Source organism: Lagenorhynchus albirostris, chromosome 6 (assembly GCF_949774975.1).
Source record: "Lagenorhynchus albirostris chromosome 6, mLagAlb1.1, whole genome shotgun sequence".
Classification (NCBI taxonomy): Eukaryota; Metazoa; Chordata; class Mammalia; order Artiodactyla; family Delphinidae; genus Lagenorhynchus; species Lagenorhynchus albirostris.
The window spans coordinates 76,344,334-76,371,599 of NC_083100.1; the positions used below are offsets into that span (position 1 = coordinate 76,344,334).

Here is a 27,266-nt window from a genome sequence, read left to right on the forward strand (position 1 = left end):
TAATTTTGATTGTTTGTTACAAGTATTTTAAAATACAACAACTATAGTATTCCTGTATCCTGCAAACATGGTAAGATAATGTTTTAGTAGTTTTTTAAAAATACATTCCGCTGAATTTTCTAGACAATCATGTCATCTGTAATGACCAGCTTACTTTCTCCTTTCTAATGTTTTGTTTATTCTTCTCGCTTTATTCCACTGCCTACAAGCTCCACCATAATGTTAAGTAGAAGAGGTAAATGCCAATGCCCTTATCTTTTCCTGATCTTACGGGGAAAACATTCAGTCTTTCAACATGAAATATGATGTAGGATTTTTACAAAAGCCCTTTATTAGGTTGAGGAAGTTCCCTGTTATAATTAGTTTGCTCAGGGCTTTTTCTCACTTACTTTTTATTTTTTAATCAGGAATAGAATTTGGGTTTCATAAAATACTTTTCAGCATCTGTTCCAATGGTTGTTTGATTTTTCTTTTTTTGGTTTGTTAATTTGGTGAATTAAGTTGATTGATTTTTGTATGTTAAACCAGCCTTGCTTTCCTGGGATAAACTTCAGTTAGTTATGATGTACATTCATTTTACATATTGAGAAGATTGATTTACTAAAGTTTCATTTAGAATTTTTGGATCTATATTCATGAGGGACATTGGTGTGTCATTTTCAATTCTTGTAATGTCTCTGTCAAGTTTTGCTCTTTGAAAATGCTGACCTCATAAAATGAGTCAGGAGGTATTATCTCCTCTTCAATTTTCTAAAACTTTGTATAGAACTGTTCTTATTTCCACCCAAAACGTGTGGTAGAATCCACCAGTGTGGTCATCTGGCAATGGAGTTTCCTCTGTGAAAAGGAATTTTAAACTACAAATTTATTTATTTATTTATTTTTTGCTGAATATACGATTATTGGGTTGATTTATTTCTTCTTCTTTGATAGTTTTTATTGTTTAAGGAAATTATCTATTTTATCAAAATTGCCAAGTTTATTGACATAACACTGTAAATAATATTATTTTCTAATCCTTTAAAGAACTGTAGAATCCATAATGATGTGACCGTTATCATTTCCAATGTTGGTAATTTGTATCTTCTATTTTTCCTATTAAGTGTGGTCAGAAATTTATCAGTTTTATTGATCTTCTCAAGGTAACAGCTTTTGGTTTACTTACTTTTATCTAAACTTTTCCTCTTTTATATTTCATAATTTCTATTTTGATCTCTATTATTTCCTTTCTTACATACTTTGGATTTACTCTCCTCCCTTTTTTCCAGTCCCTAAAGGAAGAAGCTGAAGTCATTGATTTTAGATCGTTTATATTTTCTTCTTTTAATATAGACATTTAGTGCTCTAAATTCCCCCTAAGTATTGCTTTTAGTGGCACCACAAACTTTGATATGCTTTATGCTCATTTTCATTCAGTCCAAAATATTATTACTCTTACTTTTGACTTCTTTTTGTTGCATGGCCTATGTCAAAGCATATTATGTAGTTTCCCAATATTTACTCTACACCATGCTCCACAAATCAGTCTGGTTGGAGGGTACAGGCATTATAGCTGGTCCTAAGTGAGCACTGGGGCAGTGAGACCTCTAAGATTTATGAGTTTCTTCCTCAACCTTGGGTCATCTTCTCACACATGTGCACTGTTCAGTACTCCATATTTCATGAGTTCTCTGTTTGTGCAGCTCTCTCCTCTCCATTACTCTGTCCACTAAATTCTAGCTGCCTTGAGCTCTCCAGACACTCTGGCCCATTTCCTCAACTCATGGAGTCCACTGGGATCTGGCTAAGTCTCCCTTCATGTTGCTGAAGACTAGACACTATCTCAAAGCCATGGCAATTCAAGGCCCCTCCTTGTTTGTTTCCCATCTCTCAGAGACCATCATCATTTATGACTTACTGGCCAATGTCTTGAAACTCTTTTTTCATATATATTTTGTCTGTTTAAAAAATTGACTTAGGTTTGTGTGTGTGTGTATGTAATAAATTCAGTACCTGTCACACCAACTCTAGATGACACTTTCCTGGTTATTTTAAATTCAGTTGTTTTATTTACGCCATTTTATGAGTGTAGGTAAACATTTTACACTGTAAGTTCTTAGAATGTCAGTGGTTATCTCAGAGGATGTTGCAGCAGTCTAAAAAGAAAGTTTTTTTGTTGTGGTTGTTGTTGTTTTTTGTTTTTTTCTAAAATGTAATCTCCTTCTGGTCAGGAGAGATTTAGAACCACATATTGACTAACACTTAGAGCAGCAGTATTTTATATATGTATTGCATATTCTGGTTTTAAAGGGCTTTTCATGAACATTCTCTCATTTGATTATCTATGGTTAAGCCTAGATGCAAACATACTAGAGCTTAGGAGACATGCTACCTTACCCAAATTCGCACAGCTAATAAGTGCTAGAGCTAGGTCTTGAACCCAGGCTGTCTCCCTCCCAGACCATTCTTGTAACCACTAGTCTAAGCTTCAGGGCAGTGGGACACTCTTCTGAGTCTTTTGCTGCCTTCTGACTCTTTTAAACGACCTTAGTTGGTTCTACAGTGACAGATTATCTCACATATTGTGCACTTTTGGAAATAATGCTCTTGTGCTATTGCCTAATGCAAGGCAAGGATTTCAGGTGGTGATGCTTATTGGGTGGTACTAATAACATCAGGGATATTATTCAAAGATAGATGAATGGCTCTGTGTGCAATGGATAGTGCATTGGACTTCTAAAGATAGATGATACCTTTGATGATAAATTCATACTATACTGGGTTAATTTTGTCATAAACTATTTTATATGAATATTCATTTCTGAGTTCTTCCTATATAAAATTTCAACCCCTAACAATTTCCAAGATCTACCATTTCATATTCCTCTTCTCTTCCTTAGTTTTTTCTCTTTAACACTTATCACCAGTATATATATATTTTTTAATAAATGTATTTATTTTTGGCTGCATTGGGTCTTTGTTGCTGCACACAGGCTTTCTCTAGCTGCAGCGAGCAGGGGCTTCTCATTGCGGTGGCTTCTCTTGTTGCGGAGCACAGGCTCTAGGCACACGGGCTTCAGTAGTTGTGGCTCACAGCCTTCAGTAGTGGCAGTGTGCAGGCTCTAGAGCACAGGCTCAGTAGTTGTGGCAAATGGGCTTAGTTGCTCCCTGGCATATGGGATCTTCCTGGACCAGGGCTGGAACCCATGTCCCCTGCATTGGCAGGCAGATTCTTAACCACTGCGCCACCAGGGAAGCCCTATCACTAATATATTAATGTATTTTGCTTCTCTTGTTTATTGTCTGTCTCCTTCACTAAAATATAAGTTCCATAAGGACACACAGTTTTGTCTATTTTGTTCACAACTGTATGTCCTGTACCTATTGAGTAGGAAATCAATAATATCAGTTAAAATTTACATTTACATCTTGGAATTTATGTTATTTTGATGACTGTTGTGTAAAGGAGTGGAGAACTGTATCTGAGGCTAAGTTTTCAGGAGCATTAGGATCTACTTGTACATATTCTCACTGCCATTGGACGTGTATTATCCATAAGAGGCTACAGCATATAAGAAGATGATAAAGTCACTAGATGAGACAACCGTCTCAGCATTGTTCAGGAAGATTGCATTTGCATGTTAGCTTCTACCCCCTCTCCTGATAACACCATCAGCTGTCAGGGCTGTCATGTTACGGAGGGATGGACCTTTACAGGGGAGGTAGTGGTACAGTAATTAGCAGCACGGCCACTGGTCACAGAATGCTGGGGTTCAATTTTCAACTATTGTATTTACTAGCTCTATAAATATTAGAAGTCACTATTATTTTATGCCAAGAATTTTTATCCAGAGACTTCAAGGGATTTTTCAACCCTTTGAAACTGTGTTCAAACCTATTGTGTGTAGGAGACGGATGCATCTTTCTTGGGAGGTCTACAGTTTTCATCAGATATTCAAGGTCTGTCAGTACTTACAATACTCTGGGAATCAAAGATCAAGTGACACTGTTATAAATAAATCCCCCAAAGTGTATTCTTTTGAATTGGCTTAAACTCCCATAAGGCCAGCCAGAGTACTAATTTTTTGCAGGAATTTAATATTTCTATGTTTTTCATCCTCAAATCTACATAGACCAGAGCTATAAGATAACTATAACTTTACTATTATTATAATCACCTTTTCACAGTTGAGGTTAAGTAATTGGCCTATACTAACATGATGGAGACAAGAAAACCTCATATATAAATCTACAAAAGAAATGATCACATTTTACTGTCACTGATACCTATGTATCTCTTCTTTGAGATGCGCTTCCCTGAGAGTAAAAGCATAAGGCCTTCTTCACTTTGGCAGTCTCAGGATCCGGAAAGTGTAAAGGACATACTACATGTTCAATATAAGTTAGTTGTAAAATAATTAAGCTGGATATTAGACAAAGATCTTCTAATTATAAATCTCCAACATATTCTCATTTCTTGAAGTCACACATCTTGTTATGAAATTAATCTAAAGGAGAGTGTCCTCTCTTTGCTAATGTACTGTTCCAGCATTTTCTCTCACTCAATATCTTCCTCAGCCAGGGTATCAACTATTAAGCTAACACATATTCATGTCATAGAAAGAAAAGTAAAGTAAAACATGAATCAAGAGTCTAATAAAAAGCAAAATATACATTTTGTTTCTATTGATAGCATACGGAAACTAAATCAAAGACCAGTCACTTAGGAGTACTTTATCTCTTAATAATCTCAAACAACCAATCACAGAAAACCTCCTGTGTTATTATTTAGTGATCTGATCATTCTTTTGGCCACTAGTTGCATTCACTCTGTTCACCTGGTATCTGCATCACATACCATATTTTCAAATCTTCCTTTCTGATACCTTAATATCTCTGTTGTATTTCCTGATTATGTTCTCCTGGCATATCATATTATTCCACTAAATTCCTTCCTAATACATTTCTCCCTGACACATTTTTCAGTCAGTTAGATGAAGAGCATCCATCTAATCTGGGAGCTCTGCGAGGAAAGTAAGGGGAGCCTACTGGCAGAGAATCAAGCTTAACAGGTGAGCAGAAAAGAAGTGAATAAGAATGTTAGGAAAGAAGGAAAAAAAGATGGGCAATAGGATCACTAGGTAAGAGTAGTATTGCTACGTTGATTTTTTTCCCTTATGAATTTCCAGCATAGCATCCAAGGAATATTGGTTAATGAATGTATAAATACTCTCTTCATTAAATCTAAGGGTAAGAGAAAATTGTTTTTAAGGTCTTGAGTATACTATCTTTCCTTTCTTCCCCCCTCTCTCCCTCCTTTCCTTCTTTCTTTTTTCTTCTTCCTTTTAAACTGTCAGCTCTTATATTCTGTACTTTGAGAACTACACTGAGTAAAAAAGTTGGGTCCCCAAATGTCCCAAAGATTGTGCAAAGATATATTCTGTACTTCATAACAAGAAGACATTCCTGAGTATGCTACTAAGTCTTGTGGGGCAAGCTCGGTCTGACTATGAGTATATAAGCAAATATGGGAAGAATAAAATTTCATTAACTAATGATCTTCTCAGACATTGGACTATTAGGAAGATTTATAGGCAAAAAGTTGTATAACAAGGACATCCTAGTCCTTCTAAAATAATTCAGATTATCCAAGATCCATTAAATTCCACATTATATAAATTCAAAGTAATTCTTATTCTCAAATTTTGACATTTGCTTACACAACATCAAACATATTTATATTTGTGAAAAACAAAGTTTACTTTCTAAATAAGAAATTAAAAGGCATAACTCTTGAACTTCATAGATTAATATATCTAAACTCTAATAATTTTGTTGTGCAAATAATGCCAGCAAAACGATAGAGTGTTTCAAATCATTCAGGTTAAATTATAGGGAAGAAAAAACAACAGTATTATTAATTTGACTCATTTTTAAAATGATACTGAATGTGGTTTGAAGAAAAAAAACAGTATGTTAGCCCTTATTGTTTCTTAGTAAGATGGAACATTTATGTGTATTTAAAATTTTTGAATGTAATAATATATTAAAATTATTCATATGCTTCCTAGTATTGGTTATACGAGGGATTAATTCTTAATTTTTGTTTACTTGGAAGGCCATTTAATAAGTGCATTTGCATTATTAAAACTGATTTATCAAACAATAATGTCTATGATTGTGAAAAATCATGTTACTTGAATTATTCAGAATTCCTTTGACCACAGGTTATTCTTAAAGGTATTTGAGAATAACCTCAAGCAGCACTTGCAAATTCAGATATCATAAACACTTCCAAGTTTCAGTTCAAAAACACAAAGTGATTTCATAGGATAATGCTTTATTAAAAAATAAAGCCTGTCTTTTTAGAAAAGCCCTAGTGTCTTTGAATTATGTATAAAAGAATTATTTTGAAAACTTAAAAAATGCCTCTAATTTCCCATTTAACAGTAAATATTGCATGCAAAAAGACTCTAGCAGAGTTTCTAAACAAGTATTAAAATGACCAACTGATCAGTAATTTGTATCACTTTACAGAAAAGATTTGACAGTAAATTACTGAGTCTATATGTGCATGCTACAGCATAGTATGTTCAGAGTCAAAAAATAAAGTAAAATGCAATTACCCTAAAAGACATTTCAAGATTCTCTCCACCCCAGATATCCATTCCTGCATCGTAAGTTCCTATCTCTTCAAAGTAGTTTCTGTCAATAGAAAATAGGCCACCAGCCATAGTAGGGGTCCTAGTTGAAAAAAAACAAAAAGAAAAGAATATCTTTTGAAAACAATGTGTGGAGTTTAATGAGACTACAGCAAATATTTTTGAGACATTTTAAATTAAAAAAATAGTACTCAAAAATCTCAAACTGGAAACATAAAGCCAAGTTGTTAGAGGTTTTAAAATTAATAAATAGCATTTTATTTCACACTTTCTGTAAAACTAAATTTAGATTAGTCTATATTTTTCTTACAGGTGATCAAACAGATACAAGGAAGGAACACTGGCCATTTAAGACAGAGGCATATACATCCTTTCTGAAAGGCATAGTGAAGAGAAGTTAGTGCTCTTAGCACTATCCTTAAAGAGATGAACTGGTCATGAAACTACCAGTTGTCTTTTGTCACCTAATTATAAATTATTTGAATATGAACTCTAGAAATGTATGGAAGTGGTTTCTCTATGAAAAGATCTATAGCCTATTTAAATATGAAAAATATTAAATGCTGTAAAATGTTTATAGGCAATAAGTATCTAATGATAGTCACATAAGTATAAGTACCATAGAACTTTATATCTAATTGTTTACAGCTGTTTACCCAGTTAAAATGATAGAATGAATCATATAACCCTATGGATAAACATAAATCCTGTATGCTATTCACAGTTTTAGAAGGACATTTGGCCAAGATCCAAAACTTTTTACTAGGAATAAATGCTTTTGGTTCTCATATTCAAACTTTCTCTATAGAAACTAAGAAGTCAGGTGTTAAGTTTCAAAAAGAATAATTAATTTTTAATCTAAAAAGTTTCATTAAAATCAGTGGTTAATGTGTGAACCACACAAGTTTTCTGTATAAGCAGTGTGAATTGAAACTGAAAAAGAAAGTTCTAGTTGTTCACAAATGAATCTATACTAGCAATGATTATTTTTGAATAGAGGTTTTCAACCTTTGTAGCACATTAGCAGCACCTGAAGCACCTTTAAAAAATACATTTCCATGCTTGGGTGCCACTCTCTGCAGATTTAGATTTAATTGGCCAGGAGTGCGGCCAGATCTTTGATATTGTATAAAGTTCCCAGATGAGTCTACTGTGCTGCTAAAGATGAGAAACGGATCTAGTAACTTAGATTTGGAATGCTCATCCAGGTACAGTTGACCCTTGAACAACATGGATTTGAACTGCTCGGGTCCAACTATATGCAGATGTTTTTCAACAGTAACTACTACAATACTACATAACCCATGGTTGGTTGAATCCTCTGATGTGGAGAAACCTTGGATACCAAGGGCTGACTATAAATTATACTCAGATTAACCCCTGAGTTATTCAAGGGTAGTTTGAGATTGTTAGAAAACCAAATGTTCTATTTTTCTCAAAATTATATCCTCTTCTGCCACCGGATATGATCATGTCCTCTAACTGAACAGTGTAGTTCATTGAAAAACTACCAAATAATATTGTACTTGGATATCTACCATATCACAGAGTTCTCTATTTCCCCCAGTGCTCTCACTGTTTTATACTCAGGTAATTAACTGTCCATCAGTCGGAGTAGCAGAGCCTCACTTGGTCTGAGTTGTTTTATTACTTTTGGTCTTGCTGGGTTCCTATCAAGAACAGTATCATTGACCTAACGAGTAATAGAGAGAAACACTAACAAAGCTAAGCAGATGGTAATTATGGAGTAGCCATGACCCTCACCTGATTGGGGTTTTGGAACTCCATGGAAATAACTGTATAAGGTATTACAGTGCTGAACAGTCTAATGAAATGAGGAACAGAAATTGCTGCAATTACCCTATCATAATGTAACCAGGTGCTTAAGAATGTTAAGGATGCATTTTTAATGATCAGAGTGCCTGTTCACTTATCTATTTACTAATAGGGAACTAATGCATTTAACTTAAATACATGTATTGACTTTCGTCTTACAGTTGGTGATAATTCCTACAAATATGTGAGAAATGTATTATAAATGGCTACAATAAATTATATACTTAACCATAAAAATGACTCAAATAAGTTTTACTTTTAGTTGAAAAGTAACAAAAGCTTAAAAAACAATTGCTCAAAAAATTCCTGTATTTTCTGAAAATGGAGAATTTTTTTGTGTGTATTTGCAATGTCAGTTAGCTCTCTCAAACAGTCCGGGGATGGTGCCTTAAATAATACCTACAGACACAGACACTGTTGTATAGCATGTTCTGTTCTAAGTTAACTGCTTTGTAATGTCCCCCCATGAACTATTTACATATTCCTGTGCAGACCTTAAGTGTTCAGGGTACCTAGAAAATTAAAAACCTTGATTATAGTTGAGTTAGCTAAAATTGTCTTTTTAAGGTTGTGTCTCTGCAATGTCGGACCAACCAATTCCATCAATTTTATTGGGGAAAATATAATCAGCCCAATGGCTGCAAATATTACCTACCACACAGTAAGTAGGTGAAGATGAATTGAGTTAATAGAACTAAAGCACTTGGCACAGTGCTTGGTACAGTATAAATAGTTAATAAGGCTGGGTAATACATTTCTTGTTGTTGCTGATGTTAATCGTTCAATCAAAATCTTAAGTGTCCTTCAACTAATTTTGGCTCCCCATATACATGTTGTCATTTTGGATTTCAAAATCATTTAAAAACACTTCAGATCTAAGAGGTTGAACTCTGCCTCTCTGAACACACCTTTTAATTTTTTAACCCCTCCTATTTCAATCCTATGGAAGTCACTTTTTATCCTTCATTGATGGTTATAATTCCTTAGCTACTCCATATTCTCACAGAATAACTCCCTGCAGAAATCGTTTGCTTTCCTCCTCCCACCCCCTTTCCAAGACCCTGCCATGTCAGCGAACACCTAGCTGAGCACCCTAGGTTCTCTGTTCTTGCCTGACTGACCCCATTCTCTTTTTATAAATATTGGTTCCTGGGCAAACTTACCCTTCTCATCTACCTCTGCTCCTAAGACCTAGAGAATCACTAAAAAAGTAATAAGCTGAGGTCATCTGGTCCTGCTACAAGTCCATGTTATTGACCTTCTGCTAGTCCAGAAAGACCTAACAATCCTTTTACCTCTATTTGTTCACCTGTCTCATTTTTAACTGAATATTTTCCAAAGGTTTTGGACTATTCTCAAGAAGTTGAAGATTGAGGCAATGCATAAAATCTAAACTCTCTCAATCATGAACTCTAAACTCCCTCAATCTCTACGTTAATATGTGTATGTTTCTCAGGGCCTCTTCCTTCCTCTTGTCGCAGAGAAAAGAATGTCTCCTTTCCTCTCACTGTGGGATAGCATTCACCCTTTTGCCCTCAGCCAGCTCTTTTCTGACTATAAGCATACTTTTTTTGTTTTTATTACCCCTTGATTTACTGAGATTTGCAGATATTGTGTAGTTTACAAATTGAAGGTTTGTGGCAACTCTGAGTTGAGTAAGTCTATCGGCATCATTTTTCCCAAAGCATTTGCTTACTTCATGTCTCTGTGTCATTTTGGTAATTCCACACTATTTCAAACTTTTAAATTATTATTATATTTGTTGTGCTGATCTGTGATCAGTGATCTTCGTTGTTAACTACTGTAGTTAGGTGCACCACGAACCACGCCCGTATAAAACAGTGAACCTAATCAATAAATGTTGTGTGTGTCCTCACTGCTACACCATCCGGCTGTTCCCCTGTCTCTCTTCTTTTCCTTGGGCCTCCCTATTCCCTGAGACCAATTAATATTCCTACGATAATCTCTAAGTGTTCAAGTGAAAGAAAATGTCCTACATCTCTCACTTTAAATCAAAAGCTAGAAATGATTAAGCTTAGTGAGGAAGGCGTGTTGAAAATCGAAATAGGCCTAAAGCTAGGCCTCTTGTGCCAAACAGCCAAGTTGCGAATGCAAATGGCAAGTTCTTGAAGGAAATTAAAAGTGCTACTCCAGTGAACACATGAATGGTAAGAAAGCAAAACAGCCTTATTGCTGATATGGAGAAAGTTTGAGTGGTCTGGATAGAAGATCAAACCAGGGCTTCCCTGGTGGTGCAGTGGTTGAGAGTCCGCCTGCCGATGCAGGGGACATGGGTTCGTGCCCCGGTCTGGGAAGATCCCACATGCCGTGGAGCGGCTGGGCCCGTGAGCCATGGCCGCTGAGCCTGCGCGTCCGGAGCCTGTGCTCCGCAACTGGAGAGGCCACAGCAGTGAGAGGCCCGCGTACCGCAAAGAAAAAAAAAAAAAGATTAAACCAGCTACAAAATTCTCTTAAACCCAAGCCTAATCTAGTGCAAGGCCCTAACTCTCTTCAATTCTGTGAAGGCTGAGAGAGGTGAGAAAGCTACAGAAGATTGCTTCTAAAGCTAGAAGAGGTTGGTTTATTAGGTTTAAGGAAAGAAGTTGTCTCTATAACATAAACCTGCAAGGTGAAGCAGCAAGTGCTGATGTACAAGCTGCAAATTATCCAGAAATCTAGCTATTATTGAAGTTGCCTACACTAAAACATAGATTTTCAATGTAGATGAGACAGCCTTATATTGGAAGAAAATGCCATCTTAAGACTTTCATAGTTAGAGAGGAGAAGTCAATGCCTGACTTTCAAAGCTTCAAAGGATAGGCTGACTCTCTTGTTAGGGGTTAAGGAAACTGGTGACTTTAAGTTGAAGCTGATGCTAATTTACCATTCTGAAAACCCCAGGGCCCTTAAGAATTGTGCTACATCTACTCCACCTGCACTATAAATAGAACAACAGAGCGTGGATGATAGCAAATCTCTTTACAACATTGTTTACTGAATGTTTTAAGCCCACTGTTGAGACTTACTAAGGTGAACCTGGTCACCTTAGTGCTCTAATGGAGATGTACAACAAGATTAATGATGTTTTCATGCCTACTAACACAACATCCATTCTGCAGCCCATGGATCAAGGAGTAATTTTGACTTTCAATTCTTATTCTTTAAGAAACCCATTTCATTAGGCTATAGCTGCCATAGATAGTGATTCCTCTGATGGATCTGGGCAAAGTTAACTGAAAACTCTCTGGAAAGGATTCACCCTTCTAGATGCGATTAAGAACATTCATGATTCATGGGAAGAGGTCATAATATCAACATTAATAGGAATTTGGAAGAAGTTGATTCCAACCTTCAAGGATGACTTTGGGGGGTTCAAGACTTCACTGTAGGATGTAACTGCAGATGTGGTGGAAATAGCAAGAGAACTAGAATTAGAGATAGAGCCTGAAGATGTGACTGAATTGCTGCAATCTCATAACAAACCTTTAACAGATGTGGAGTTGCTTCTTATGAATGAGCAAAGGAAACAGTTTATTGAGATGGAATCTACTCCTGGTGAAGAGTCTGTGAAAACTGGGAAATGACAACAAAGGATTTAGAATATTACATAAATTTAGTTGATATAGCAGTGGCAGGATTTGAGAGGACTGACTCCAATTTTGAAAGAAGTCCTATGGATAAAATACTATCTAACAACATTGCATGCTACAGAGAAATAATTTGTGAAAGGAAGAGTCAATCGATGGGGTAAACTTTACTGTCGCTTATTTTATGAAAATCCCACAGTCATTAGGCATCAACACTGAGGCAAGACCCTTCACCACCAAAAGATTATGACTTACTGTACGCTCAGATAATGGTTAGCATTTTTTAGCAAGTATTTTTTACCTAAGGTATGTATATTTTTTAGACACAATGCTTTTGCACACTTAAAAGACTACAGCATAATGTAAACATAACTTTTAAATGTACCAGGAAACCAAAAATTTGTGTGACTTGCTTTATTGTGATATTTGCTTTATTACAGTGGTCTGGAACCAAACCCACAGTCTCTGAGCTATGCGTGTACTCTTTCAGCTATCTGTTCATTGACTATTACATTTGTGTTTTATGTGTTTGATTTCTAGATTGTCCCCTTGAGCTTACAAAACTGCTCATCTAAGATCTACCCTAAACCATAATACATCTTCACTTCATCCTACTACTCATTCAAACCAGGGACATATATTTTCTATTCCCTTCACTGGTGACCTTATTGAAAGGATACTTTCTAACATACTCCCTCAACTCCTCTTGACCTTCTCACTAGAATCTGGATCTTGCTCCCATCTCTATAATAACCTCTTTCTGAAAGGGCCCATTGATGATGAACTTCAACAGCCTTTCCCTGCCTTCTTCCTTTGAAAGCATTTAACACAATTTACCAACCTCCTTGCTTAAATTCTTTTCACTTCTGACTCCCATTGCATTGTTCTAGAGAGGTTTTTCCTTCTATCAGTTTAAATATTTATTTTATGACGCTTATTGATTCCCCTTCCTCTTCCTTTCCCTTGCTGGCTATCAGATCTCAGTCAAGCTTTTAGTTTCACATCTGTGACATGAGTATAATATACCATTACAGTATTGTTTTGTAGACATATGTGCTTAATAATTATCTTATTTTCCCCAAAATGTAGTCTTCTCAAGGGTCTCTCAGTGGCACTTTTCTCTTTCTCTTTACCTGTATCAGATCATCAGTCATATGCCTTTAACCATCACCTCTATGAGGATGACTCCTGATCTCTGTTGTCTCTTCTCTCTTCCCTCCTCTGCATTGGTTGTGCTTTTCTAAGTACTCACTAGATGTTTACTTAAAAAACTCCTTCTGACTCTGCTCAGTGTATGTAACATAGAACTGAGAGTGTGCTACCACATCTGTTTCTCTTTCAAAGTCCTCTATTTTTTTCTAGCGTCCTAAGACTTTATTCATCAGACCTTATTTCATCAAACCACCTTCCAGCACCTTTTTCTTTTTTGCCTCATTCGGTCATTTCCCAAATACTTCCTTTTTTTTTTTTCTTAAGTATTTTTGACACTTATCTCTGTTACCAGGGTCACTTTCCAATTTTAGTCCTTTTATTTCTAACCATTTGTTAATGGAACTCTCATGCTTCTAGAGTCTGCTACTTCTAAAATTTATCCTACAAATCACAGCCAGATTAATTTCTCTAAATAAGAATTCCTCTAAAACTGTTGACCAGATGTTTCAAAACCTATTTTAATAAATGCCAGCTTTTTAGGGCTTCCCTGGTGGTGCAGTGGTTGAGAATCTGCCTGCTAATGCAGGGGACACAGGTTCGAGCCCTGGTCTGGGAGGATCCCACACGCTGCGGAGCAACTAGGCCCGTGAGCCACAACTACTGAGCCTGCGCATCTGGAGCCTGTGCTCTGCAACAAGAGAGGCCGCGACAGTGAAAGGCCCACGCACCGCGATGAAGAGTGGCCCCCGCTCGCCGCAACTAGAGAGAGCCCGTGCACAAAAACGAAGACCCAACACAGCCAAAAATAAATAAGTAAATTTATAAAAAATAAAAAAAATAAATTCCAGCTTTTTATCTTGGCAGCAGGGATCTGGACCTACCCAATGAGCTCCTCCATTTCCTTTAACTATTTATCTGTACTTAAAGTGTTTAGTTATACCAGTAAATGCTTCACACTTTCCCACCTTGGTGCATTTGTTCACATCAATTTCTCACTTGAATTTTCCTTTGTAAACTCCCCTTATATGTTCATACCTGCTCCATTCTTAAGTCAATGCAAAGTTGATATATTCCATACAGGCTGGCCTTAGTACAAGCCTCTTCCCTCCAGTTTGGTTGTACTCTTTCCCTTCTACCTTGTACTATAGCACTCTGTTTCTCTCAAGGCAATTGTCACTTCTTATTGAGTATTGTGAGTACTGAGTATTTGACTTCCATATTTGAAAGTCAAAATTACCTGCAATTTTACTTCTGAAATTGCAAAAATTCTTTGCTTACATCTGCTAAATTGATAATAAAGATGCCTTCACTAATTCTAGGGTGTTTAAAGACCTTATCCTCTACTTAGAGTTCTGGGGATTGAGTTTGATAGTATATTAGAATTACAGATATAAAGCTTTATGACAATGCAGAGTAGTAAAGAACTCAAAAAGTAAGTATTTGACATGGAAAAATACTGAAGCTTTTCAGCAGAACTTGATAAGTCCAAAGAAATTGTGATAGAATACATTTGATTATTCAGTAATGCTAAAATGCAAGGCCTGTATTTTCTCCAATAAGACAATATATCCCATACTTTACACTGAGATAACCACCATGTGTGTGAAAAGCAGGTAGACAATAAAGAGACTCTAAGAGGCAGCCAATTAGTTTTTAGGAGTATAGACTTTGTATCTAGATTGACTGGGTTCAAAACTCAGTCCCACAGTGTGACCTTCAGCAAGTCACTTAAACTCTATGCTTTAATTTGATCATCTATAAAATGGGGAAATACTTTTTTTTTTTTTTTTTTTTTTGCGGTACGCGGGCCTCTCACTGTTGTGGCCTCTCCCGTTGCGGAGCACAGGCTCCGGACGCGCAGGCTCAGCGGCCATGGCTCACAGGCCCAGCCGCTCCGCAGCATGTGGGATCTTCCCGGACCGGGACACGAACCTGTGTCCCCTGCATCGGCAGGCGGACTCTCAACCACTGCGCTACCAGGAAGCCCGGGAAATACGTTTTAATGTAATACTCTTAAGAATAGTATCAACTCAAAGCAAGTACTGCACATTTAAATACTAATTTTAATGAAGATGAGGAAAACATCTGTTTATCAAGATTATAATCAAGAAACACAAATACCATATGCTAACACATATATATGGAATCTAAGGAAAAAAAATGTCATGAAGAACCTAGTAAGGTAAGACGGGAATAAAGACACAGACGTACTAGAGAATGGACTTGAGGATATGGGGAGGGGGAAGGGTAAGCTGTGACAAAATGAGAGAGTGGCGTGGACATATATACACTACCAAACGTAAAATAGATAGCTAGTGGGAAGCAGCCGCATAGCACAGGGAGATCAGCTTGGTGCTTTGTGACCACCTAGAGGGGTGGGATAGGGAGGGTGGGAGGCAGGGAGACGCAAGAGGGAAGAGATATGGGAACATATGAATATGTATAACTGATTCACTTTGTTATAAAGCAGAAACTAACACACCATTGTAAAGCAATTATACTCCAATAAAGATGTTAAAAAAATAAATAAAAACATAATAAAAATAAAAGCTAATGGAGCCATGAATAAAAATATCAGTAAGTAATATTATGAATAGTAATAATAAAAAACAGATTATAATCAGCTTTATCTTATTGTTTTCAGAGTCTAATCAATTTTCAATAGAATTGTAATATTTTAGAGCTTTAAAAGCCCTACAGATTTGGTCAACCAAATTTAATTGCAATGTATTTATATGACTTGTTCCAAAGACGCCCCCAGGTAGTTAGTGGTCCGGTTAGAAAAACAATTTCTTTCTACATATAAATTATCTATCTATTTATCTATCTGTCTATCTAATCATCTGCCAATCCATCATCTCTCAATTTATCCTTATAACTCACACAACAAAAGATTTGAGGTAGCTAATTCAAAATACACTTTTTCTGATTTCAAGCTCCAAATTTATGTACCACGTTTTCCTGTGAATGTTAGTACTGCTCTTCAAAGCAATTTCTTTTAAAGTTATTGAAACATCATTTCTTCTCACTAATTCTTTGATATATCAGGATTCTATTTAATCTTACTTGGCAAATAACCAAGATCGCTGGAGAAAAAGTGTAAAGAAGATTTGTGAGACCATAGCTCAGCTTTAGGCTGTTATTTGAAACAGTCAAATTACACAATATCTAGACTGTTAATGTTTAGCTCTGTATTAATAACATTTCTCACATATTATAAACCATGATAAAGAAAAATGATAAGCATAAATATTTTATTATTTACACAAATGTGAGGCAAATAGTTGAAATGTTTCCATAATTTTGATTTTTTCAAATCATAAAATACAATGACTTAATTTTGTTAACCTCTGTGAAGGTTTAGAACCCAAATGAAAATTAGACGCTGTGAGTATCTCTCTGTCCTTCCATATTCTGTCAAGTATACTCAATACAGAAAACAGAAGAAAGGAATCAAAGGCATAGCCATCCTTTTACTAGAGTAACGAATAATTGCATGTTGAATGTAATTAAAGTTTTTTTCAGAGAAAAAAATGGGAAGTTTAGTGGAATACTGCACACCACAACACTCATTTGAACATATGCTGAGTAAGGAGATGCAGATTTTGGTAGAGAAGAAACTGTTACTTTAAAAGTTTATGCTGACTTAGGCTCTGAGAAAGGGAAGCTTGCTCAAATCCTGTAGAGTTTATGGAACACAGTTTCAAAGCTATTTTTATTTTTTCTTTATTTTGTTTATTTTATTTTTTTAGGTTTTGACAAGGTTTAACTTACTTTTCTTTTTTTGAATTTTATTTTATTTTATAGAGCAGGTTCTTATTAGTTATGTATTTTATACATATAAGTGTATATATGTCAACCCCAATCTCCCAATTTATCCCACCACCATCACCCAGGCCCCACCCCATTTCCCACCTTGGTATCCATACATTTGTTCTCTACATCTGCTTCTCTAATTCTGCCTTGCAAACTGGTTCATCTGTAGCATTTTTCTAGATTCCACATATATGCGTTAATATATGATATTTGTTTTTCTCTTTCCAACTTACTTCAATTCATTCTGTATGACATTCTCTAGGTCCATCCACGTCTGTACAGAAAAAACAATTTCATTCCTTTTTATGGCTGAGTAATACTCCATGGTATGTGGGTACCACATCATCTTTATCCATTCCTCTGTTGATGGACATTTAGGTCGTGTCCATGTCCTGGCTACTGTAAATAGTGCTCCAATGAACACTGGGGTGAATGTGTCATTTTGAATTATGGTTTTCTCTGGGTATATGCCCAGTAGTGGGATTACTGGGTCATATGGTAGCTCTATTTTTACTTTTTTAAGGAACCTCCATACTGTTCTCCATAGTGGCTGTATCAGTGCACATTCCCACCAACAGTGCAAGTGGGTTCCCTTTTCTCCACATCCTCTCCAGCATTTGTTGTTTGGAGATTTTCTGATTAGGCCCTTTCTAACTGGTGTGAGGTGATACCTCATTGTAGTTTTGATTTTCATTTCTCTAATAATTAGTGATGTTGAGCATTTTTTCATGTGTTTGTTGGCCACCTGTATGTCTTCTTTGAAGAAATGTCTATTAAGGTGTTCTGTCCATTTTTTGATTTGCTTTTTTTTTTTTAATCAAAGCTACTTTTTAAAAATTTTATTTTCTAACATCTTTGTTGGAGTATAATTGCTTTTCAATGGTGCGTTAGTTTCTGCTTTATAACAAAGTGAATCAGCTATACATACACATATTTCCTCATATCTCCTTCCTCTTGCATCTCCCCTCCCACGCTCCCTATCCCACCCCTTTAGGTGGTCACAAAGCACCGAGGTGATCTCCCTGTGCTATGCCCCTGCTTCCCACTAGCTATTTATTTTACATTTGTTAGTGTATATATGTCACTGCTACTCTCTCACTTCATTCCAGCTTACCCTTCCCCCTCCCCGTGTCCTCAAGTCCATTCTCTACATCTGCATCTCTATTCCTGTCCTGCCCTTAGGTTCATTAGAACCATTTTTTTTTATTTTAGATTCCATATATATGTGTTAGCATTCGATATTTGTTTTTCTCTTTCTGACTTACTTCACTCGGTATGACAGACTCTAGGTCCATCCACCTCATTACAAATAACTCAATTTCGTTTCTTTTTATGGCTGAGTAATATTCCATTGTATATATGTGCCACATCTTCTTTATCCATTTCTCTGTTGATGGACATTTAGGTTGCATCCATGTCCTGGCTATTGTAAATAGAGCTGCAATGAACATTGTGGTACATTACTCTTTTTGAATTATGGTTTTCTCAGGGCATATGCCCAGGAGTGGGATTGCTGGGTCGTATGGTAGTTCTAGTTTTAGTTTTTTAAGGAAGCTCCATACTGTTCTCCATAGTGGCTGTATCAATTTACATTCCCACCAACACAGCAAGAGGGTTCCCTTTTCTCCACACCCTCTCCAGCATTTATTCTTTGAAGATTTTTTGATGATGGCTATTCTGACCGGTGTGAGGTGATACCTCACTGCAGTTCTGATCTGCATTTCTCTAATGATTAGTGATGTTGAGGATCCTTTCATGTATTTGTTGGCAATCTGTATATCTTCTCCGGAGAAATGTCTATTTAGATCTTCTGCCCATTTTTAGACTGGGTTGTTTTTTTGATATTCAGCTGCATAAGTTGCTTGTAAATTTTGGAGATTAATCCTTTTTCAGTTTCTTCATTCGGAAATATTTTCTCCCATTCAGATGGTTGTCTTTTCATCTTGATTATGGTTTCCTTTGCTGTGCAAAAGCTCTTGTTTGCTTAGGTCCCATTTGTTTTTTGTTTTTATTTCCATTTCTCTAGAAGATGGGTCAAAAAGGATCTTGCTGTGATTTATGTCATAGAGCATTCTGCCTATGTTTTCCTCTAAGAGTTTTATAGTGTCTGGCCTTAGAGTTAGGTCTTTAATCAATTTTAAGTTTATGTTTCTGTATGGTGTTAGGGAGTGTTCTAATTTCATTTTTTTACATGTAACTGTCCAGTTTTCCCAGCACCACTTATTGAGGAGGCTGTCTTTTCTCTACTGTATATTCTTGTATCCTTTATCAAAAATAAGGTGACCATAGGTGCGTGGGTTTATGTCTGGGCTTTCTATCCTGTTCCATTGATCTATATTTCTGTTTTTGTGCCAGTACCATACTGTCTTGATTACTGTAGCTTTGTAGTACAGTCTGAAGTCTGGGAGCCTGATTCCTCCAGCTCCGTTTTTCTTTCTCAAGATTGCTTTGACTATTTGAGGTTTTTGTGTTTCCAAACAAATTGTGAAATTTTTTGCTCTAGTTTTGTGAAAAATGCCATTGGTAGTTTGATAGGGACTGCATTGAATCAGTAGATTGCTTTGGGTAGTAGTGTCATTTTCACAATGTTGATTCTTCCAATCTAGGAACATGGTATATCTCACCATCTGTTTGTATCATCTTTAATTTCTTTCATTAGTGTCTTATAGTTTTCTGCATACAAGTCTTTTGTAACCTTAGGTAGGTTTATTCCTAGGTATTTTATTCTTTTTTGCTGCAATGTTACATGGGAGTGTTTCCCTAATTTCTCTTTCAGATTTTCCATCATTAGTGTCTAGGAATGCAAGAGATTTCTGTGCATTAATTTTGCATTCTGCTACTTTACCAAATTCATTGATTAGCTTTAGTAGTTTTCTGGTAGTGTCTTTAGGATTCTGTATGTATAGTATCATATCATCGGCCAACAATGACAACTTTACTTCTACTTTTCTGATTTGGATTCCTTTTATTTCTTTTTCCTCGTTGATTGCTGTGGCTAAAACTTCCGAAACTATGTTGAATAACAGCGGTGAGAGTGGACAACATTGTCTTGTTCCTATCTTAGAGGAAATGGTTTCAGTTTTTTATCACTGAGAATGATGTTGGCCATGTGTTTGTCATATATGGCCTTTATTATGTTGAGCTAAGTTCCCTCTATGCCTACTTTCTGGCGGGTTTTTTATCATAAATGGGCATTGAATTTTGTCAAAAGCTTTTTCTGCATCTACTGAGACGATCATATGGTTTTTATCCTTCGATTTGTTAATAAGGTGTATCATATTGATTGATTTGCGTATATTGAAGAATCCGTGCATTCCTGGGATAAACCCCACTTGATCATGGTGTATTATGCTTTTAATGTGCTGTTGGATTCTCTTTGCTAGTATTTTGTTGAGGAATTTTGCATTTATGTTCATCAGTGATATTGGCCTGTAGTTTTCTCTTTTTGTGACATCTTTGTCTGGTTTTGGTATCAGGGTGATGGTGGCCTCGTAGAATGAGTTTGGGAGTGATCCTCCCTCTGCTATATTTTGGAAGAGTTTGAGAAGGATAGGTGTTAGCTCTTCTCTAAATGTTTGATAGAATTTGCCTGTGAAGCCATCTGGTCCTGGGCTTTTGTTTGTTGGAAGACTTTTAGTCACAGTGTCAATTTCAGTGCTTGTGAGTGGTTTGTTTACATTTTCTATTTTTTCCTGGCTCAGTCTCGGAAGGTTATGCTTTTCCAAGAATTTGCCCATTTCTTCCAGGTTGTCCATTTTATTGGCATAGAGTTTTTTGTAGTAATTTCTTATGCTCCTTTGTATTTCTTCAGTGTCAGTTGTTACTTCTCCTTTTCCATTTCTAATTCTATTGATTTGAGTTTTCTCCCCTTTTTTCTTGATGAGTTTGGCTAATGGTTTATTGATTTTGTTTATCTTCTCAAAGAACCAGCCTTTAGTTTTATTGATCTTTACTATTGTTTCCCTCGTTTTTCATTTATTTTTGATCTGATCTTTATGATTTCTTTTCTCTGCTAATTTTCGGGTTATTTTGTTCTCCTTTCTCTAACTGCTTTAGGTGTAAGGTTAGGTTGTTTATTTGAGATGTTTCTTATTTCTTGAGGTAGGATTGTATTGTATCTTACTTCTTAGAACTGCTGTTGCTGCATCCCATGGGTATTGGGTCATCGTGTTTTCATTTTCATTTGTTTTTAGGTATTTTTTAGCTTCCTCTGATTTCTTCAGCAATCTGTTGGTTATTTAGTAGTGTATTGTTTAGCCTCCATGTGTTGTTATTTGTTACAGATTTTTTCCCATAATTGATATCGAGTCTCATAACGTTGTTTTTGGAAAAGATACTTGATACTATTTCAATTTTCTTAAATTTAGCAAGGCTTTATTTGTGACCCAAGATATGATCTATCCTGGAAAATGGTGTGTGAGCACTCGAGAAGAAACTGTATTCTGTTGTGTTGGGATGGGATGTCCTTTAAATATCAATTAAGTCCACCTTGTTTAATGTATCATTTAAAACCTGTGTTTCCTTATTTGTTTTCATTTAGAATGGTCTGTCCATTGGTGAACGTGGGGTGTTAAAGTCCCCTACGATGATTGTGTTACTGTCGATTTCCCCTTTTATGGCTGTTAGCATTTGCCTTATGTATTGAGCTGCTCCTTTATTGGGTGAATAAATATTTACAATTGTTATATCTTCTTCTTGGATTGATCCCTTGATCATTATGTAGTGTCCTTCTTTGTCTCTTTTAATAGTCTTTATTTTAAACACTATTTTGACTTTGAGAATTGTCTATGAGAACTGCTACTCCAGGTTTCTTTTGATTTCCATTTGCATGGAATATCTTTTTCCATCCCCTCACGTTCCGTCTGTATGTGTCTCTAGGTCTGAAATGGGTCTGTTTTAAACAGCATATATACTGGTCTTGTTTTTGTATCGATTCAGCCAGTCTATGTCTTTTGGTTGGAACATTTACATTTAAGGTAGTTATCAATATGTATGTTCCTATTACCATTTTCTAAATTGTTTTGGGTTTATTATTGTAGGTCTTTTCCTTCTCTTGTGTTTCCTGCCTAGAGAAGTTCCTTTAGCATTTGTTGTAAAGCTGGTTTGGTGGTGCTGAATTCTCTTAGTTTTTGCTTGTCTATAAAGGTTTTGATTTCTCTGTCGAATCTGAATGAGATCGTTGCTGGGCAGAGTAATTTTGATTATAGGTTTTTCCCTTTCATCACTTTAAATATGTCCTGCCACTCCTTCTGGCTTGCACAGTTTCTTCTGAAAGATCAGCTGTTAACCTTATGGGGATTCCCTTGGATGTTATTTGTTGTTTTTGTTGTTTTTTTCCTTGTTTTTTTTTTTTTGAGTTTCCTTGCTGCTTTTAATGTATTTTCTTTGTATTTAATTTTTGATAGTTTGATTAATATGTGTCTGGGCATGTTTCTCCTTTGATTTATCCTGCATTGGATTCTCTGCTCTTCCTATACTTGATTCACTATTTCCTTCCCATATTAGGGAACTTTTCAACTGTTATCTCTTCAAATTTTTTCTCAGTCCCTTTCTTTTTCTTTTCTTCTTCTGGAACCCCTATAATTCGAATGTTGGTGTATTTAATGTTGTCCCAAAGGTCTCTGAAACTGTCCTCAATTCTTTTCATTCTTTTTTCTTTATTCTGCTCTGCAGTAGTTATTTCCACTATTTTATCTTCCAGGTCACTTATCTGTTCTGCCTCAGTTATTCTGCTACTGATTCCTTCTAGAGAATTTTTAATTTCATTTTTTGTGTTGTTCATCATTGTTTGTTTGCTCTTTAGTTCTTCTAGGTCCTTGTTAAACAGTTCTTGTATTTTGTCCATTCTCTTTCCCAGATTTTTTTATCATCTTTACTATCATTACTCTGAATTCTTTTTCAGTTAGATTGCCTATTTCCTGTTCATGTTTGGTCTGGTGGGTTTTTACCTTGCTTCGTGTGCTGTGTGTTTCTCTGTCTTATCATTTTGCTTAACTCACTGTTTTTGGGGTCTCCTTTTTGCAGGCTGCAGGTTTGTAGTTCCCGTTGTTTTTGGTGTCTGCCCCCAGTGGCTAAGGTTGGTTCAGTGGGTTGTGTAGGCTTCCTGTTGGAGGGGACTGGTACCTGTGTTCTGGTTGGTGGGGCTAAATCTTGTCTTTCTGGTGGGCAGACCGCGTCCGGTGGTATGTTTTGGGGTGTTTGTGACCTTATTATGATTTTAGGCAGCCTCTCTGCTAATGGGTGGGGTTATGTTCCTGTCTTGCTAGTTGTTTGGCATAAGGTGTCCAGCACTGTAGCTTACTGGTTGTTGAGTGGAGCTGGGTCTTAGCGTTGAGATGGAGATCTCTCAGAGAACTTTAGCCATTTGATATTATGTGGAGCCAGGGGGTGTCTGGTGGACCAATGTTCTGAACTTGGCTCTCCCTCCTCAGAGGCACTGCCTGACACCCAGCCGGAGCACAAAGACCCTGTCAGCCACACGGCTGCTAGTGTTGGAGGGTCTCCTGCAGAGGCGGGGGTTGCCTGTGGCGTACCACGGGGACAAGGACACTGGCAGCAGAAGTTCTGGGAAGTACTCCTTGGCATGAGCCCTCCCAGAGTCTGCCATTAGCCCCCTCAGACCTAGGTTTTTGTTTTATGGGATAAAATTTTCGACATGTAGTTAAAGCCGGTCTTCCTAAAGCCAGGCTGCCTGCAGCAGCAAGTTTTTCCAGTCCCTTTTCCAAGCCTAATCAAAGCTATTTTTAAGTTCTGCTTAGTATGGGCAAGTGGCTCATTTTTCTGTCAAAGAATCCATTTACCAAGAAATACTGGAATCAAATACCTTAACCTGTGCTTAAAGACCTATATTACCAAAAAAGGAATAGTTATTTTTTCCTTTTTCCTTAATCCTTTTTCATAATCCTCACCACCTGATAAAACTCTAAGCTTCCAAAGAGAATGTATAGTAAATGGTGCAAATTTTAATCTTTCCTTTTGCTTTCATTTAATGCTTCAGAGGGGTCAAAATAACAATGGGGCCAGATGTTTTTAAATGTTTTTGTTAATGTGATACAATTATTCAGTATATAAATGTGATATTTATTTCATCACCCTGTAATCTTTCTATACCACTCCTGTTTTCTTCTCATCTCAATAGACTTCTATGAACGTCTTGTAAATTATCTTCTAAACCATTAGGAAGTAATATACTGGAAATGTACTATTTTCTCCAAGGAATACAGATTTAAAGTTTCCACTTGAGGTAGAATTTTTCTTTTTCTCAAAGTCAACATATATTAGATTTTAACACAAGTAGGGTTGAATGTTGGACTGTTGAACATTCTGAAGTCCTTTCAAAGTCTGTTCTATGCACAGCCTTGACCTTACCCTGTGCTGTTGCTTTAGTATCTCCTATTGTAAAGAAGTGTCTCACAGGCTTTATCTGTTTCTGCTTTCTTTCCTCCAATTTAAAAGTGTATTTTCATTGGACTGAGGAAAATACAATAAAGAAAACCTGATAGATAAAAATTAAGAAATATATTACTAGTTGCTATTATAGAATTAGAAATATTGTCATATTTGTATAAGATTTTACAGAATAAACTAGGTGTTTTTCATTTATTATACTTCCTAGAGGAACTATAAATTGGAGTCAGTAATGATTTGGGGGGAGAAAATCAAATTGGCAAAAGTTATACAAGAATACTAAAACACATTTCATATTGCTTGATTGCATAATTCTAAAGAGACTACATTATTGCAAAAACTGTGGATCACAGACATACATGGCAAAAACATAAAGTGTAAAACTCTTAGTTGACTTTAGACTATTAAAAATAGAGACAGGGCTTAGTAAAAAATTTAGATATTAACCACCATTAAAATTTTTATTTGTGATAAAATGTTAATGGTATAGAAAAATACTAGTGATATATCAATTTTTAGATTGTGTGGAAATGTATCTGGAAAGAAATGCTCTGGAAGTAAATATAACAAAATACTAAAAGAACTGGTTCATTGGTGTTCTGCTTCTTTAAACTTATAGATACTCATCACATTTATTTTTCAATGCATATATCTGTTACTTATATTACCAGAAATAAATTTAAAATAACTATTTTCAAATAGTTTCAAATTTCATTTAATATTTTATAGTACTTCACCAGTTAAGCAAGGCAGGGAGAATAATTTTCCACTTTATAGTTGAGAAGAATTGGGTAAATTCCCAATAGGAGGAGCTTGAAATAAAACCCAGATCCTCCAAAGCCAGCTTTAATGCTTCTTCTATGATATCACACTAGAAGGATACAGGAAATAATATATGTGAATATTCTATGAGTTTTTCGCAATGATTGTAATCTAAGTTGTTATTAATACCATTGTTTAATTTATTTGATCTTCTTTATAAATTCCTAATTCAAATTGAGAGAAAAATAAATGTATGAGATCAGACAAATGTTAATAAAAATGGATACCAAAGTCAAATGTGTCAGAAGTAAAAACTCATAATTATCAATACATCTATGTTTAATTTATTATGCTAGCATGGATTAGAAGAAAATCTAAAACTCTTTTGTTTTACTTTAGAAAAATACTGAACATGGTACTCAATGTAAGAAAGAGGGGAATCATACTGAGAATATTAATAATGACTAAATGTGAAAAAAGTCCATAAGTAAGACACAAAGGGTAAAGAAAGATAAATAGGCTTGATAAATAACTTTTATAGGCTTTTAATTAAGTAATCTATTTCAATCAGTGAGAAATTAAAGTAGAGACTAATACTTTTATAACTATTTATTTAGGGTTACTTACAGAGCATAATTAGGAGACTAACGCCATCAATAAGATTAAAGAGCCAGGTTCTTTTCCAGAAGCACACACCACTCTATCAGTTGACACAATTTAACTCCTGTACATCCACTTGCTAGCCAGTTGTCCTGGCCTCTTCCCCTTATCCAGCAGACTTACAGCTGGTGCCAGATAGTGAGCAACTTTAGTGCAGAGATAGCTCTATTCAGCTTTGCATGTGTAGAACCTAACACAGTGCTCAACAGTGTTTGTGTATGTGTTTTTTCATGTGGAAAAACATGCAAAACTAAACTATTGCTCATTTCAATAGCCTGAACCAAATCAACTGAACAGTTATATTTATTATATAGAAAAAATGCATACTACACCCCCAAACTAATTAAATGATTTGGGAGATTATCTGCACTACCAGATAACTTATGCTACCAGTTAAAATATCTCATTTTTAAAATGTTGGTAATTTTAATAAGTGTAAAACATTATGTAGGTGAAAGAAAACACATCAACAGAGCATATTTGACACACAGCCTCTTGGTTTATGACCCCTGGTTTAACGATTTGATTACTGTATTGTTGCACATATAATTGAGATATTCCTGAAAAGTCACATAATTTGACTACTAAAATATCAAGGACAGTTTACTGATTAAAGAAAACTAAATAGAAAGAAGAACAAAGCTGGACTATGTATGCTATGCTATTATTCCATACTCATAACTTCACAATTGCCAAGCATGTCGCAAACTCCATTTATTATCAAAAAGAAAATATCAAAGCCCAGAGGTTGAGAATAGAATAATAAGTATAACCATTATAAACTTTACTTTAAATGAGGTATAACTAAGGTTAGGTTACAAGTTCAAGTTGTTCCTCTATGTATGCAAATGCATGATTGTATTTCTAAATGATGACTAGCCAATTATAGTCACTAGAAAGTTCTGTCATAACTGACATTTTAAATAAAGCATTATAAAGAAAACCAAAATTTCAACCTAATTTTAATCACTTTAGCTATTCAGAATTCTGTTAGTCAAGTAGGAAAAAAATTGTCTTTAACACCTAGAATGATTTATCTGTTTGTATGAATGTGAGAAAAATGATCACATCCTCGAGTAATAGATTACAAGTACAAAGAAAGTTCACATTACAGCTATGCTGATGAAAATTACCTGCAGGCTATTACAACACAGCCAGTGAATTAATTAACCTTTTGCCATAAGAATCTAGAAACTTCAGCAAAGACTGAGCTTTCGCTTTCTCTTGCTCCAGCTCTCTTAGCATTGAAATACTGCTCCTTCACAGTGAAATACTGTGCAGTTACTAAGGCAAACAAATAAAATATACTCAGATTTCATCATCTCTCCATGTTATTACAATAAAATCACATAAACTGTGATGAAAATATAGCAATTTGGATGTTTCCTCTTTTGCTTTAGTTAAT

The 27,266-nt window shown here is 35.7% G+C and overlaps 1 protein-coding gene across 3 annotated transcripts in view; it reads right to left on the minus strand.

Annotated features, from left to right (window-relative positions):
- Positions 1 to 27,266, minus strand: part of GALNT13 (polypeptide N-acetylgalactosaminyltransferase 13) — an 829,184-nt gene that overhangs the window by 195,668 nt on the left and 606,250 nt on the right. For all 3 annotated transcript variants that reach the window (XM_060151498.1, XM_060151496.1, XM_060151497.1), the window contains one exon: positions 6,606 to 6,723. In XM_060151498.1, coding sequence (XP_060007481.1) covers positions 6,606 to 6,723 — 118 coding nt within the window. The remainder of the gene's footprint in view (positions 1 to 6,605; positions 6,724 to 27,266) is intronic.